We start from the raw sequence: 17846 nt of genomic DNA, 5'->3' as shown, positions 1-17846 counted from the left end.
TCAGCCCAATCAATAGGACTCAGGAGTTATATACAGGTTCCAGGTTCAGGGGTGAGGCTTGGGTTGGAAAACAGAGAGACTGGCTGAACACCTGTGAGGAGCAGTCAGACATTTAAGACTCCATCCCAAACTGCACAGCCAGATAATTATTCTCTAAGGAGACTAAACCAGAAAGACCCTGGGCTAGAAGATATTGGGTATAGATGAGGAAGAGATAATACTAAATTGAAAATGAGGATTAAGTGAACATATACATGATAAACAGTGAGATCCTTAGCCCCTTTTCTACTCTCAGCTCCCAAAATGCTGGCAGCCAGCATTTATAATTCACTAGACAAAAACAGGCAGATGGGGCTTCCCTGGTGACACAGTGGTTGAGAATCTGCCTGCCAATGCAGGGGACATGGGTTCGAGCCCTGGTCTGGGAAGATCCCACATGCCGCGGAGCAACTAGGCCCATGAGCCACAATTACTGAGCCTGCGCATCTGGAAACTGTGCTCCGCAACAAGAGAGGCCGCGATAGCGAGAGGCCCGCGCACCGCGATGAAGAGTGGCCCCCACTTGCCGCAACTAGAGAAAGCCCTCGCACAGAAACGAAGACCCAACACAGCCATAAATAAAAAATAAATAAATAAATACATTAATTAATTAATTTTAAAAAAATAAACCCAAAGTTTAAAAAAAAAAAAAAGTTGTGCCATTTAAAAAACAAACAAACAAACAAAAAACAGGCAGATGTGTCTCTCAAGAAATTAAACAGCCACAGAGAAAAGACTTAAAGATATTGACATTTGGGGGTTCTCAAAGAAATGAAGAGGCTTCTGTCCAATCACTAGTATACTAGGAATTCTAAAATGTTCCCAAGATTACCCAGCTCTGGTGTACACACTCTATATAATCTTTGGGACTGTGAATTTGATAGATTCTATCCCCATGATTAGGTTATGCTATATGGCATAGTTGACCTGAAGATAAGAAGGCTATCTGGGTGGGCCTGACCTTATCACATGACCGCTGGACGACCAAAGAGATTTCTTTGGCTGGTTGGAGAAAAGGAAATCAGAGATTCAAAGCACAAGGATTCCACATGCCATGCTGATGTGAAGATGGGGGGAATGTAGGCAACCTCAAAGAGGTGAGAGCAGTTTCAGCTGACAGTCTGTACGAATATCAGGATCTCAGTCCCACAATTCCAAGGAATTAAATTCTGCTGCCAACAATAATAAACTTGGAAATGGATTTTCTTCTACAGCCTACAGATGAGAACTCAGCTTAGCTGACACCTTGATTGATTGTTAGCTATTATAAAGAAAACGGGAAAAAAAAGGGAATAAACACAGAAATGAGAAAAATGAAGCACCTATTAGCATCCTATAAAAAGGAACTCTACCTCCAAAAGTAGCTCCTTTCAGCTGAAATCTACCTTCATGTAGCATCTTTAAGCCTGGTTCTGCCTCTTTGAACCACAGAAAACAAATATCCGTCTTATATTCAACTTGAGTCTTCTCATCTTCAGGAGAAACATTCCCTGTTCCTCTTATGACATGGTTTCAAATAATTTCACAATCCTCATTTCTCTCAGGTAAACTCCTAAAGCAACATCAAATTTCAGGCAAATGCTAAATTATATCACTGCTACCCTGTACAGTTTTCCATACTCAAGGAAAGAACCTTGCATGTGCCCCTACTATGTTTTCATCTGTATTTGGTCAAGATTCCCTTAATAATCCATTCTAGAATTTTACCCAGGATAGAAATCAAACTTAACCATGAGTCCTTCAAATATTTAGATGCTGTGTTATGAGATATTTATTGACAGAATTATCAAACAGCAATAGGTCAGTTTTATGCTATAATGAAATATCAGTTTATATGCATTGAATGTACAGAATCTAGCATTGGTTCAGGGTGCTCAAGCCATGAACAATTAAGTTCACCATATATTTATGTCCTCTTTAGGAAAGTTAAGAAAATATGGTTATATTAAATGATCACAGAGATTTAGAGTTACTGTTCCCTTATATTTAAGGCATATTACATATCATGATGCTTACTCTTGGTTATGTATATAAACTCTAATTAAAACACTTCCTGTGAGGACAATATAATGATGATCCACTTTACAAAAATATAATGATGATTCACTTTACAAGGTTTTAAAAGACAATCTGTGACAAAAAAAGTGGAGGGAATTATACACAGTCGATTCTTATTATTCATGGTAGTTATGTTCTGTAAAGTCACTGGGAACACTGAACTCATGAACACTGAACCACTGCTCCAAGGGGAAATACAGGGCTAGGTGCCTGCAAGTCTCTGGCCACAGCATTTGCATTCACCCGTCAATACATAAGCTTGTTTCATGTGTGTTTTTGTTTAAATACGATCTCATTTGATATATTACACTTGATTTATTAACATTGAACTCACCGCCAACAGCACTATAACTCATGCTGAAGCGGCTTATCTAACACACGTATATTCTACAAAAGGCACATCACAGCCTTCTCACATTTAGTAACACTAGACAGCACTTCAGCATTATACTTGGAGGCCATTTGAAATCACCAACAAAAGGCACAAAACTGTGGAAAATGTGGCACTAAGTAGACCATGGAAAGGACTCTTGTTTACAGGATGAGAGCTGAAACAAGAAGGCAGAGAGCATCACTTCAGCAGAAAACATGCACGCAGAACAACTCAAAATTTTCACCATTCTGTGCATTTCTATGAAAGACTGAGAAAGCACTATAATTTGGGGGTATAAATACATTTTATAAAGTAGGTGAATTTGCAAAGATGGAATTCAGGACTAATGAAAACTAACTGTATAAGAAGTCTCTCTTTGGACTTCCCTGGTGGCGCAGTGGTTAAGAATCCGCCTGCCAATGCAGGGGACACAGGTTCGAGCCCTGGTCCAGGAAGATCCCACGTGCCGCGGAGCAACTAAGCCTGTGCACCACAACTACCGAGCCTGTGCTCTAGAGTCTGTGAGCCACAACTACTGAGCCCATGTGCCACAACTACTGAAGCCCGCACACCTAGAGCCCATGCTCCACAACAAGAGAAGCCACCGCAATGAGGAGCCCACACACCACAACACAGTAGTCCTGCTCGCCGTAACTAGAGAAAGCCCACGCGGAGCAACGGAGACCCAACGCAGCCAAAATAAATAAAATTAAAAAAGAAGTCTCTGTTTATAAGGTTTACAACAACCTGTCAACTTTATTCTGGTAATGAAACTATGCTTATATGAAATGTTGCATGTAGTGCTCTAGAAAGTAATCCATTAACCTTTATGAACAGTCTTATACTAAATATACAACATCATACATTTATAATAACCGGAGTTTTTAAGAGTTATATAGAACTTTGGAAAATTAGGCTTATTATATATGTAGAGTTTGCAGACTTACCTGCAGCTTCTAGTAAAGCTTCCAGTCTAGCTTGTGTTTCTGGATCTACTGTCCTGAGGTCTGCACCATCAGCAGCACCTGACAAGAGTAACTTGGAAGCCGTTTCCAGCATTGGATTTTCCAAATCATCCTGATCCAAAATGAAAGACTCCACCTAGAAAACAAATACCAAAAAGAGAAGAAAGGGAGGAATGAAAGGAGAAAAGGAAAGTTGGAAGAGAAATAAACAGAAGAAAAAGGAAGAGAAGAGAAAAATATTTTAACATCAAAATCAATGATAAATACAATGCAATCCTGAATAATTTCAATGGGATAGATAAGCCCACAGTTTAAAGGAGAAAATTACATTTGTAGAATAATTTAAGAATGTATTATTCATATCATATGTAGTCTATTTTCTTTTCTTACTGAAATCATATGTATTCTTTTCTATTCTAATTTCATGGGGGAAGGGTAGTGCATGGGAGAGGTTATGAGGTTAATACTTAGACATGAAACCTCTGACTTTGGTAGAGGACCTAAATTAGCTGTTCTTAAATCTTTTGTTCTCAGGACACCTTTATACACCTATAAAGTACTGTGCTGCTCCCAAGGACTTCATATAAGGGTTATATTTATTAATATTTACCGTATTCGAAATCAAACTACAATATCACAAAATCAAAACATTAATATCACTACTGGTTTCATTACAAAAGTTTTTAAGTACTGGAACGCTGTCAAGCCCAGGCAAATAAAATTTCCAAAATTCTAGTTTGTGCTTGAAAGCTTAATTTTATCATTGGTGACAAATACTGTTGATTGTTTCCCTTTAAGAAATAGGCTCACTTCGATCATTTCTGAGAACATTTGCCAAATGCCCAAGTTTGACAGGCATAGTACGTCTGTCTTTTATATTTTTCCAGCAAAAAAGACATTTCATGAAAAAAAAAGTGGACTATTCACCTCACATCTCAAAAAAGCCCAAGTGCTTTTCCCTCAAACACCACCATACTTTTATATGCATAAGTGCTTTATGTGTACTTCCCATTTTGTCACACAATAACATTAAAAGGACATGTATTCAAAAGTGGAAATTTCAAAAAATTAATATTTATTGCTCTATCAAGATTATTCTTCAGGTGAAACTGGCCTTTCATTTTATTTTTTTAACTGTGAGTATATGGCAGTGATAACTACAATGATACTAGCACAATTTGGTGCCATGGCCTTAAGAGGCCAGCAGTTTTACCTACCATTGCTTTTGTATCATCAGTGCAAATATCAACCCAGTCAAAAGGCAAATAACATATTAGTATCGTGATGAAAACATTTTTGACCTCTTGAACATCCTGAAATGATTTCTGGGAACTTGAGAGGGCTGCAGACCATACACTGAGAACCACTGATACAGTAACATATACCAGATTCAATTAAAAGAAATGTAAAGAATTAGAAAACAGCAACTCTTAAGAGATGGGGAAAAGTTTTGTTTTGACATCCCTTGTCATAGTGCTACTTACAAATAGGTATAAAGATATAATTCTTTACAGTTTGCTGATAAAAAGTTGATAATTATTATATAAAAATCACTAACATCAGGTGAAATTTATTTCACAAGTCTAAAGTACTTCTAACACTGTAATAACTAAAATAGATATAAAAGTTACTAATAACCTAGAACACAATTACCCTCATGCTTAGTATCTAGCTGTCAGAAATAAGATTTTAAAACTTCAGAAATAAAATTCTTAACCAACATAACATCAGAAACTCTATTGTTCCATCTTTAAAAGTCACCTGTCTAGCAACCAGGCATAAATCCTCTATTTAATCAATACATATTTAATATTGAATGTTAAATTTAGGGGGAAATAATATGCTTCTTTCTAAATTTCCGTTAAGCTAATGCAGTTTAATATGAAATAACATTTCAGATTTCTAGTATTTCAAATATAAATAGACACAGAACACTGAAAATAATCTCTGTTAACATTTGAAAATTTTCAAAAATTTTGCTATATATTAACCTTAAATATCTATATGATAGGAGGGAGTTAAGAAAAAGACAATAATTTTTTTTAAACTTTTATTTTTAAAGGCAGTAGTGAAAGCATAAGTGTTATACATTAGGAAGGGGACTTTTCAGCATGGTTTGGTCATAGACACATGTGATTCAATATTATAGAGTGGTAAAAACTATGTCCTCCTATCTTTAACCATGGTCCAGACAATAAGTCTTTCTAGAGAAAAAGTTGCATCCCAATGAAATTTTCTGTTAAAATATCTACAATTTTTCAATCCAATGGGAGAATACAAAAAAAAAAAAGAGAGAGGAAATAATCATGGACAAATGAAAACATGTTAAAATGAACAGGTGAAAAATTAAATAAGGTTTCAGATTAAGGTTTTAGAAAATAAAAGATGTCAAAGGGCAGTGCAAAGTGCCAAACCAAAAGTACAGATCAAAGGTACTAAAACTGTTTAAAGGAGACAATGCATGCAGAAAGAATATGAAAGGATTTTGACCAAAATAACTAATTGGTATAAGAAAAAAAGAGAAGAAGGAGTATAGCACTGGTAGACAAGCATAAAGTTTCTATATGCTAGAATACAGGGTTTACTATAGGAAAAGTCAGAAAGTTACAAGTTAGATCACAGAAGGTATTAAATTTCAAACAAAAGTGGTTTTCTGACACAAGGTCCCCTTATGCCACATTGTATCTTAACTAAGTTTGGTGAAAATTTACTAAGAAAAATGCATCTCAATCTTTTCATGAGGGATACTAAGTGCAGAAGAAATATGTTTTCTTACTGATTTAAAACGTCTCCATAAAAGTTCTTTTTCTTTGGCCGCGCAGCACAACTTGTGGGATCTTCGATCTCTGATCAGGGATCCAACCCGTGCCCTCAGCAGTGAAAGCCCGGAGTCCTAACCACTGGACCGCCAGGGAATTCCCATCCATAAAAGTTTTCATATTGATTTTTAAAGCCCACTATTCTTGATATGTGAAAAACTTGATAACTTAAAAATCAGTAGATTCAAGTGACTATGAAATTCTATATATAGATTTTTAAAAAGACATTAGTATGAAAGAAAAGAATAGGAATGGATGTCTATTATAGTCTCTCCCACCTCCCAGTTTAAGATTAATGAAGAATAAACTAATTTCAAGGATACTGTTAGGATCTAAAGACCTCGGTACCATTACTGCTTCATCTGCTACCTGTGAGACCTAAGCAAGTCTCTCAGCCATCTCTAGATGCTTATTCTGCGTAATTTTTTCATGAATTTTTCAGATGACTTATTATACATATTTACTGTCTTTCTAAACTCCATGGAAATAGGCACTTTGTTTGGAGCACTGATATATATACAGCAACTAGAACTATGCTCATCACATTGTCAGGACTCAAATAACTCTTGAATAAATAAAAAGATGGTTTGGGGATCCTTCCCTTTCAGATTCTAAAAGGTTGCAGTGTATTTGGAGAAGGGAGAGGTAGTTACAAAAAATAAATTTAAAGGTATATTTTATAGATATAGAAAAATCAAATATTAGGTAGCAGGTAGGGCAAAATGCTATCTTCACTGATTTATTAAACACACTTTTATTACAAACAGTCTTTGTACAAGAGATATTGTTGTTTACTACTATGAGATGTGTAAAATTAAGCCTACTACCTAGGAGCTTATTTCTTTAATGTGAGAGTAAAAGTATACAATAACAATAATACAAAGTAGAAAGTGCATAAGACGAAGAGAGGAAAAAAAAAGAGCCATAGGAGTTCTGAAGAGGAAGCAGAAGAGGACTTCCTCCTTTAACACCAATTCCTCTTTTCCCACCTGGAAAAATTCTTGTGCTACATTACAGAACAAGTAGAGAGACTGATATAAGGAGATGCAGTCTTATAAAAATACAAAAATAAGTAACCCTTTATTCAAATGTCAACTAAGTTATGGGCATATACCTCTTTAACATATCCTTAGTTGAGGAAATTCAGATTAAAAACTAAAATGCATTTTCCCATTGAAACCTAACTCATTTTTATCATATTATTTCTATAGAAAAAAATTCATTTTGAATAATGGCCAAGTTCTGGAACATTAAAAATGGTCTGAATAAGAAAGTCACATAGGGCTTCCCTGGTGGCGCAGTGGTTGAGAATCTGCCTGCTAATGCAGGGGACACGGGTTCGAGCCCTGGTCTGGGAAGATCCCACATGCCACGGAGCAGCTGGGCCCGTGAGCCACAACTACTGAGCCTGCGCGTCTGGAGCCTGTGCCCCGCAACGGGAGGGGCCGCGATAGTGAAAGGCCCGCGCACCGCGATGAAGAGCGGTCCCCGCACCGCGATGAAGAGTGGCCCCCGCTTGCCGCAACTGGAGAAAGCCCTCGCACGAACCGAAGACCCAACACAGCCAAAAATAAATAAATAAAGTAGCTATAAAAAAAAAAAAAAAAAAAAAAGAAAGTCACATAAATATTCTGAAACATTTTCCTTAAATGAAATGTATAAATAACTTTCCTGAAGAGGGGAGAGACAGAAGGAAAGGGATGTCCTTACTAAGTTTATTCATCCCTAAGGGAAATAATCTGTCAAAGTTATCAATATTCAAAGCATGACAATTTAAGTTATATCTAAGCTATTTTGGATGTGCTGTTTTGACTAGCCGGATATTTTATGAAATGGTATTTGTGCATCAAATTCTTGTCTAATACAAAGAACCATCAAAATGCAAGGGTCTTAGAAATCACCAGGTTCAATTCATTGCTACAGATGAGAAAACAGAAGCACAGGATCCTTATATAAATAGCAAGTTTCTAAAGATCTAACACCAAGAGATCAGTTATCCAATTAACAAGTTCAATATTCTTTCCACCAGAAAAAGAGGCTGTTGTTTGACTCTGCTCTAGAAAAGCTGACTTTAAATTCTATATTGAAGGGATAAAGCTGTCAACACCTGAACCCAATGTTTAATTACTAAAAGTGAGACAACTAAACATTATATGCCCCTGATGTATGCAACATAAAATACACAGTACCTCCTATGAAGTACTCTTGCCTCCCTGAAATAACTTGCAGTTTATAAAAATTATTAAGGCAAATATCAGGAAAAAGTTAAATCAGGGCTCCTCAATCTTGGCACCACTGACATTTTGAGCCAGATATTTCTTTATTGTTGGGAGCTGTCCTATATATACACTTCAAGACGTTTAGCAGCATCCCTGGCCTCTACCCACTACATGCCAGTAGCAACCCTATCACAGGTTGTGATACTAAAAATATCTCCAGACATTGCCAAATGTCCCCCTGGAGGAAAAAACAAAAAAACCCCCTGGGGGTGGGAAACTGGGAACCACTGAATTAAACAGAAGCACACAGACTAAACTAAAATCTAGAACATGTTTTAAAAGAGAGAGACAGTAAAAGGGAAGAACTGTTCTAAATTAAAGAAATTCCAGAGACATAACCATCAAAATAATATAGACCTTATTTGAAATTTTCAAGGAAAATGAAGAAATCTGAATATGAACTGTACATTAAGTAGTATAAAGGAATTACTCTGGTTAGGTAAGAAAATGCCCTTATCTTTTAGAGATGCATATTGTAGTATACAGAAATATTGTCAGGAATTTAAAACAAAGTGGTGTGGCAAATTTTTGATAATGGTGACCTGAAAAAGAGATTTATAGAGGCTTTATTTTACTAGTCTCTATACTTTTGTGCACATTAAATCCTTTTAGTTTTTAAAGATTAAAGGTGATGTTTTACTGCAGAGGTTGCTTTTGTTTAAAAAAAATTATTTAACGGTAATACTATTCGATTAACAAAGTGTTTTTTAACCGGTTTGCAGGGCAGAAATAGAGACACAGATGTAGAGAACAAACGTATGGACACCAAGGGGGGAAAGTGGGGGTGGGGTGGTGGTGTGATGAACTGGGAGATTGGGATTGACATGTATACACTAATATATATATAAAACAGATAACTAATAAGAACCTGCTGCATAAAAAATAAAATAAAATTCAAAAAAAGTATTTTTTTACTTTCTCCCCAAAATAAACTTAACACAAATGCTTAACAATAAAAAGCAAGGTCTTTTAACAATGGTCAGAGCTGAATGAAGTTGTTTATGCTATTAATGGTATTCCCAATCCTTGTATACTCAAAACACAAAGTCACATGAAAATGTGGAAATGTAGCGTCATTTGGACCAACTGTGAAAATTAGCATAACATTTCAAACTAACTCCTCTTCAGAACAAATGTATTATCACTGCTATATAAGAGAAGAGCAGTCCATTTGGTAGTGTAATAAACTGGTATTCACTCCAAAGAATAAGGATACAGTATATTCTGATTAACTAGACATCATATATACAAACTCCATTCAATTTAACGAATAAATTCACTGTCAGTTACATACTATGTGCTAAGCAGCAGGACAGCCACAGAAGAATGGTAATACAAGATGATTTTTTTAAATAATCAATGCCTTCCACAAATATAAATATAGAAAGGCAACTCTATGTACAAATAGCTAACTATATCAAACAAGATTGGAAAATAGTACAAAATAGATACTAATACAGTGATTGTACAGAGGAAGGAAAAGACAGTTCTGAATGAAAATAGTAAAAAGAATAATGCTTAAGTAAGATGGGGGTCTTTCAGTATCTTGCTGAGAAGTTCAGAATTTATATGGTAGCTTACTGAAGGGTTTAAGCATTAAAATAAATACTCAGTGTTCTAGAAAGATAGAGGCCACGTGAAAGATGGTTTTGGATAGACAGGACAACAGAGACAAATAAACCAATTAGGAATTATCAATCATTTGATCAATATATCAAATGAAAGATTATGCAAGGTGGGGATAGGAAAAAGGGTCAGTCTTCGAGAGTAAACATACTTTAAAAAACGAGAATGCTAGCAACTACAGAATTTGGATTTCTTGACCTTTAACACTCCCCATCCTCCCATCTCATCACTATCCACCAATTTATTACTGCTTTTGTTGTTCTGGAAACCACCCTCCACTTGTCATTGAATGTCAAGCTGGTAATCTGAATTTCAAGATGATAATAATATTAAAAGGCTGTATATAGAAAGGTAAATATTTAAAAAGAGATTAATTTGAATCTATGATAATTTTATAACACTGATTGAATAAATTCTTAATAGTTTACACTACGTCTCTCAAACAAGCCCAGAAAAATATGGTATGTGTTCTTCCTAGTTCTTTGAATACAAACACATATTTATTATTATAAGAAATAGTCATCATCATAGTCATCATAATTATTTTCTTCTGTACATCATAATTATTTTCTTCTGTACATGGTCCTAAAATCTAATAAAAATTTCTTTGCTCTGTATTTTTTATAGTCTTTTTGGGGGGGGGGGCGTGGGGGGGTATAGTTGTTTTACAATGTTGTATTAGTTTCTACTGCACAGCAAAGTGAAGTAGAGTTCCCTGTGTTATACAGCAGGTTCTCATGAGTTATCTATTTTATACATATTAGTGTATATACGTGAATCCCAGTCTCCCAATTCATCCCACTCTATATAGTCTTAAATAGGGTAAAATTCAGCTAAAATACTGCAACTCTTAATAAAGAGTAAATTATCCTAAAATTAATACATTTGGGGTATAATTTTTCTGTACTAGTGGAGTCCCTGAATACTGATTTATGTATACATTAAAATAAAATAAGAAAATAAAATAAAAGCCCACTTAAAGTCCTTGTAAAAAGAGTATCAATTAATAGTCTGACATTATGGTATTGGTATCCTGAGACTAAAGCAAATAAAACTAAAGTGAACCTGACTAAAATAAATTTAGCTTTCAAAAGTCTACTCATTAAAAAAACACTGATTTATACCTATATTCTTTCATTCATACTCATCTATCCATCTAATAAATTTTAGTTAAGATCTAGGAATGTGCTAAGCATCAGTGATATACTGGAAAACACAGCAGTGTTCTCACAGAGCTAATACAAGACATGACGTCTTTTCTTATGCTTCAAAGTACTTACCTGCCTGCAACAACTCAGTATTAAATTATCAATACAATATGAAATTTTTGACATTAATTATAAACTTTATAAAGTGAACAAATTATTAATGTTTAAAATAAGTAAAAATTGTATGGAATTCTCAAATCTAGAGTTTTTAAGTAGATTTTTTGCTAACAGAATTAGTTATAGATTATTTCAAGGGTTTCCTTAAGTTCGGTATCAATAATACAATGCAATTTAATTATAAATTTAGCCTACTTCTGCTATTTATCATTATTCACCAATTATCATAAAAAGAGCCTCAAAATAAAACAATTTCCTGTAAGATGGCATTAAAATGCACATGCAGATATACACACACATACAGATTACACACCTACACACAGAGTCATGACCTGGTAAAATTTGAGAATTCCAAGGATATAAAGTCTAGAAAGATTCCAGGGGGGTGCTGTTAATAAGAGAATTAAAAATCAGATTGATATTAGACTTTTCAAATACAAAACTAGATGCTAGAAGACAATTTGCAATGAAAAGAAATGAAGCACAATTATTTCTAAAAAGTCTAAACTGTAGAACAAGGTAATTTTTTAGAGATGTAAGCACTCTGAAAATTTAAAAACCACAAACATGTCTCAATTTAGAGAATGTATGCCTTAACAACAAAAATGAATCCAAGAAAAGGACAGCCTTGGAATCATCAGACTAAGGAGTTAGAAAAGAAATTAGTAGAATATAATCTTTCATTGACATTTCAGGTAGTTGTTAATAATTCCTTAAAGTTAAAAAAGTAAAAGCATATTAAAACAAATATATTACTAAAATTTCAAATTATTTAAAAAATAGTAAAGTCAAGTTTGAATGAAATAATGTCAAAAGCCTATGTTAAGGGAAAGGGAGCAACTAGTTACAAACAGTGTTTAATTCAATCCAATGCCTGCTGAAGAACAGGAAGAAAACATATTTTTCAAACTGGGAGGGAAACAATTTTAAAAACTCCAGTTCAGTTAAAGACAAGGGGGTGGGGTGTGGGATAATAAGAAAATACATCTTCGCCATAATCTTCAATGTTAGGAAAAAGAACAAAGACCAAAAGACCAAGTTAATATAAAAGTGAATGGGAAAATTCCTCTTATTTTAAAACTGACATGTAGATTAGGATTTAAAAAAAAAAAAAAGGAAAAATCTCAACTATATGCTATTACAAGAGAGAGATCTAAATTTTTTTGTCATAAAAGTTGAAAACAGAGGTGTGAAAAAGCAATCCCAGTCAAAGGTGCCATTATTAATATCAGTCAAAGAAGAATTCAAGGCAAAAAGTATTATACAGAAAAAAACATTTCATAATAATAATAGATACAATACACCAGGAGTGTGTGATAGCTCAACTTCTATGTACCCTAACAATATAACAGAAACATATAAAGTAAAAATACTAGAAATTTAAGCAACTTGAAAATTCACACAACTTAGGGGGAACCTTTCCACACACCTTTCTCAGAAAATGAGGAAAGCAAGTAGATTATGCAAAGATATGGACAATTCAGAAATAGAATTAATGAACTACACTTATACTTCATAGTAAAATAGACCTGATCATATCTTAAGCAAAGGAAAATCTCAACAGATTTTTTTTAATTAATACATTTTTTAAATTAATTACATTCTTGGTCCATTAAGCTAAAAGAAATTAAAAATTATCAATAAAAGAATAACACTGTACTTGAAAATTTAAAAAGAAAAGAAAAAAAGCCTACTCATGAACTCTCAGAATATGGAGGAAAAGAAAATTAAAATTGTGAGCGTATTATTTCCAATGGAATTTGGTCACAGCAACCCTTAAAGAAAAATTTAGAGCATAAATGTATTCAGAAGAGCACAAGAAAGGTTTAAAATACATAAAATCTTCAAAAATAAAATACAAATCAAAATATATCAACATAATTTATAGTGATAAATATAGAAATGAAGAAATTCAGAGAGATACAAAAGTAATTAATAAAACCAAAAATTCCCTCTTGGGTAAGTCTAACAAGAAAGAAACAAGCCTTTGACAAGTCTGATTACAGAAAATCAGAGAAAGAAAAAAATATAAGGAGAAAACTGAGCACAACTATACATCAATAAATGTGAAAGTCTAAACAAAATGGATGGTTTTCTAAGAAAAGAAATCATCAAAATTACCTCAAGGAAAGGTAGAAATGTAATAGAATATATCCATAGAAGAAATCTTAAGGGTAGTCCTTTCAGAAGGAACAGAACATTATTATCTTATTTACGAAGTCCAGAAATCAGATGGTGAAACTCCCTAGCTCATAAGCATAAATAACCCTATTAGCAAACCTAAACAGAAAAAAAAAAAACCTAAATAAAACACCACTAGAAAATTCAGCAGTTGTGTAAAAAGTATAGCACACACACATATAGGAAAGGGGATCAAGAAGACATTAAGAAATACAATTAGTGTGTGATCTTCCCCTACCTGGAATGTTTTTCCCAATGCTTTCATCATTCTTCAGGTCTTAGTTTATATTTTACCTTCTCAGATGATAATACCAAAGGAGGTACTCTCCTCATCTCTCTACCATACCATTCTCTTTATTTCCTCCACAGTACTACCACAGTCTAAAATTATCTTGTCCTTGGGTACTTGCTTATTATCTCTCTTCTCCATATAAAAAAGAGAGGAACCATTCAGACTTAGCACTATCACCAGTTTGTGGCAAAGTTCCTGGCACAATGCAATATCTGATATTGCAAGTATCCAAATACTTGCTGAATAAATACTAAAAATAAGAAACACCATTACCAATATTAGGTCAATGTATTAATGCAATTCACTACATTAAAATGTTAGAGGTGAAAAGAATATGCATCATCTCAACAAAAACACATGATAAAACACAGTATCTATTACCATGGAAATACCTGGTAAGCCAAGAAGGACACTTTTGTTCTTGACAATGTATTCTATCAGAAATCTAAGGCATATATAAAGTAGGAGTTTAAAAATTAGAAGCATTCCATTTAAATCAGAAAAGATGCCCAAATCAGAACTAGTAGGGAACAGATCTGGAAACCTAACCAATGCAACAAGACCAGAAAACAAAATAAAACAAACAAAAAAACAAAATAGAGAAGTAAATACTGAAAAAAGGAAACAACAAAATGCCATCATTTGCAGAAAACATAATAATCCTTCTAGAAATTTCAAGAGAATCAATTGAAAATTAAGTAAATGGTAAGATCAACATACAAAAATCAATAGATTTCCTATACAGTAGCAATAACCAATTGAAAAATAAAGTGCAAAATGGAAGAAAAGATGTAATTCACAATAACAACAAAAACTACAAAATACCCAGGAGTAAACCTAACAAGAAAAATGTAAGACCTACATGAAAAAAACGATAAAACTTTACTAAAGGACATAAAAGAACACCTGAAGAAATGGAGAGGCATACCATGTTCCTGGATGGGAAGATTCAATAGTGTAAAGATGTCAATTCTCCCCAAATTAATCTGTAAATTCAATGCACTTCCAATCAAAATCCCAAAGGGATTTTTAATGGAACTTGACATGTTGATTCTAAAGTTCATCTGGAAGAGAAAATACACAGAAATTGCCAAAATTTTTTTGAAAAAGACAATGAGGAGGGATGCCCTACCAGATGTCAAATATAAAATGACAATCATCAAAACAATGGAGTATTAAATCCAGAACAAATATATTTTGGACTTTTAAAATATGATACAGATTGTATATCAAGTCAGTGGGAAAAAAAGACATACTGTTCAATAAATTATTTTGGGAGAATGGTTACAAAACTGAAAAAATTAGGTCCCAACCACAGAATATATATTCTAAAAATTCCAGATGAATTAAAATCTACTAGAAACATAAATAAAACTAAGAAGTGGTAGAAGAAAATATAAGAGACTAAATTACTATTAGAAGGCTTTTCTGGAAAGACACAAAACCTAGAAGCTAGGAAGGAAAAGACTGATAGATTTTGACAGTATAAAAATGAAAAATCCAAAGATTCCATAAAGTAAGACAATTGACAGGTTAGGAGAAAATGTTATAAAATATGATGAGTATATTATAAACAGAATTATAAAGAAATCCTAAAATTTCAGTAAGAAAAAGGCAAATCCCACAATGGGCAAAATGATATGAGTAGGCAATTTATACAAGACATAACAAATGACCAATAAATATGCTCAACTTCACTGGGAATCAGGTAAATACAAATTAAAATGTGGTATTATTTTTTATCCATTGACAGATAATGCCTATTTTGGAGATTTGGCAGAATCTATAATCGACATTTAAAAATGCAGTTTTCCTTCTAAGAATTTAGTGTACAGAAATACTTGTACATGTAAGCAAAAAAATATGTACAAGGATGTTCATTAAAGTATTGATTATAACAAAAAAAAATCTAAGTAATCCATATGCCCAACAGAATAAGTTAAATAAATTATACTATGAAATAATAAATAACCATCTAAAGAATAAAGTAGGTCTACATATAAAAGCCTACACCACGACTATCTAAGGTACGTATCCTGCTCATTCTGTCCCTTCACTTTTCATCTCTTTACACTTCATTATTTATCTTTATGAAACTTAACAATATAGTGACATTTTCCCCCCAACTTGTTTATTATCTTCTTCTTACTTGAATATAAATTCACTTAGGCAAGGACCATATTTGGTTCTTTGCTCTGTCCTTTGCAACTAGAACAGAGCCGTAAACATAAAAATATTTCCTGAATAAATACATGAATACTGATGTAGAAAGATACCAACACTACATCAGGTGAAAAATGCCTCAGTAAAGCAGGCATGGTATGTGTCTGCTTAAGTTGATTTTAAAAACAAAATGTATGTGTACAAGAACACAAGCAAAAAATTTCAAGATATATAAACCCAAGCGATTAACAGTGTAATCAAAGAGTGAAATCAATGAGAGAATTTTACATTTTAACTTGTCTGTACCCTTCTATATTGCTTACCTTTAAAAACAACAACAAAAAAGACCACGTAGTTTCCTATTGTGTAATCTTCGCAAATAATTTTAAAAAAACCTTTATCTTCAAAGAAAAATATCAAGAATAACTTATTTCCATATTTCTAACAAAAATTCCAAAAGAACTACCATAATAATTTGTATTATTTTGAGGTATATAGGATTAACTTGCTGGTATATGTAATTCAGTCTGAAATGCACATGCAACCCAATCATTTTTAAATGAATGAAAGAAGTCTTGGCATCAAAATCAGTCATTGTAAGATTCAGTTAAAGCAACTGCTTGGTTTCCCAAGAGAAGAAAAATCAGGAGAATATTATATTCTTTCCCTTCATTCTTTTTCCTTCTGTATCCAATTAAATTTTTTTGAAAGTCAGGTTTAGTGAAGTATAATTTCGAATATATTCACCCATTTTTAGTTGTATAAATCTGTGAATTTTGACAACTATATAGTTACATAATTGCCACCATAAACAAGATAGACAATATTTCTTATATTCAAAAATTTCTCTTGGCAATCTCTTACCACTACCCTCTGCCCCTAGCAATCATGTTTTCTGTTACTTTCATTTTCTCTTTCACAGAATGAAATGGAATCATCCAGAGTTTTGAGTGCAGCTTCTTTCACAAATGCACAATGCCTTTAAGATTCATCCACCCTACAGCATGCGTTAGCAGTTCATTCCTTTTTATTGCTGAATAAAAGTTTTTTTAAACTTACCTGACTAGGATCTCTAGTACTATGTTGAGTAGGAATGATGAGAATGGGCAACTCTGCCTTGTTCTCAACCTTAGGGGAAAAGCATTCATTCTCACCATTAAGTATGACATTAGTTCTAGGTTTTTCATAAATACCCTTTATGAGGTTAAAAAAATTCTCAGCAAACACAAGAATTCTCTGAAAATTTTGCTGAAAATTTTTTCAACAATGCATGTTGAATTTTGCCAAATTCTTTCTGTATATATAGTGAGATTATAAAATAATTTTTCTTGAGTATATAAATGTAGTGAATTACACTGATTGATTAGCAAATGTTAAATCAACTTTGCATTCCTAGAATATACACCATTTGTTCATGATGTATAATCTTGTTTATATATTGCTAGATTCTGTTTGCTAATATTTTGTTAGGATTTTACATCTAGGTTCATTGCATATTGGTCTATAATTTTCTTTTCTTATAATATCTTTGCTTAGGTTTTGGTATTAGGGTAATAATGCAGGTCTTATGAGTTGGGAAGTGACTCTTCATCATCTATTTTCTGGAAAAGTTTCTGCAGAATTTGAATTATGTCTTCCTTTAATGTTTCATATAATTCACAGATGAAGCCATTCAGATGTGGAGTTTTCTTTGCTGGAGGGTTTTTAATTAGAAATACTATTTCTC

The 17846-nt window shown here is 33.3% G+C and overlaps 1 protein-coding gene across 9 annotated transcripts in view; it reads right to left on the bottom strand.

Annotated features, from left to right (window-relative positions):
- The window catches only part of ANKRD17 (ankyrin repeat domain 17), a 164228-nt gene that overhangs the window by 85275 nt on the left and 61107 nt on the right, over positions 1 to 17846 (bottom strand). For 8 of the 9 annotated variants that reach the window (XM_057547253.1, XM_057547254.1, XM_057547259.1 and 5 more), the window contains exon 2: positions 3418 to 3571. In XM_057547253.1, coding sequence (XP_057403236.1) covers positions 3418 to 3571 — 154 coding nt within the window. Of the gene's footprint in view, positions 1 to 3417; positions 3572 to 17846 lie in introns of those variants that run through there. The other variant, XM_057547258.1, reaches the window with a different exon arrangement.

The sequence above is a fragment of the Balaenoptera acutorostrata genome, chromosome 5, assembly GCF_949987535.1.
Source record: "Balaenoptera acutorostrata chromosome 5, mBalAcu1.1, whole genome shotgun sequence".
NCBI lineage: Eukaryota > Metazoa > Chordata > Mammalia > Artiodactyla > Balaenopteridae > Balaenoptera > Balaenoptera acutorostrata.
The sequence above is the reverse complement of the archived record's forward strand: the minus strand, read 5'-3'. Positions and strand labels throughout refer to the sequence as shown.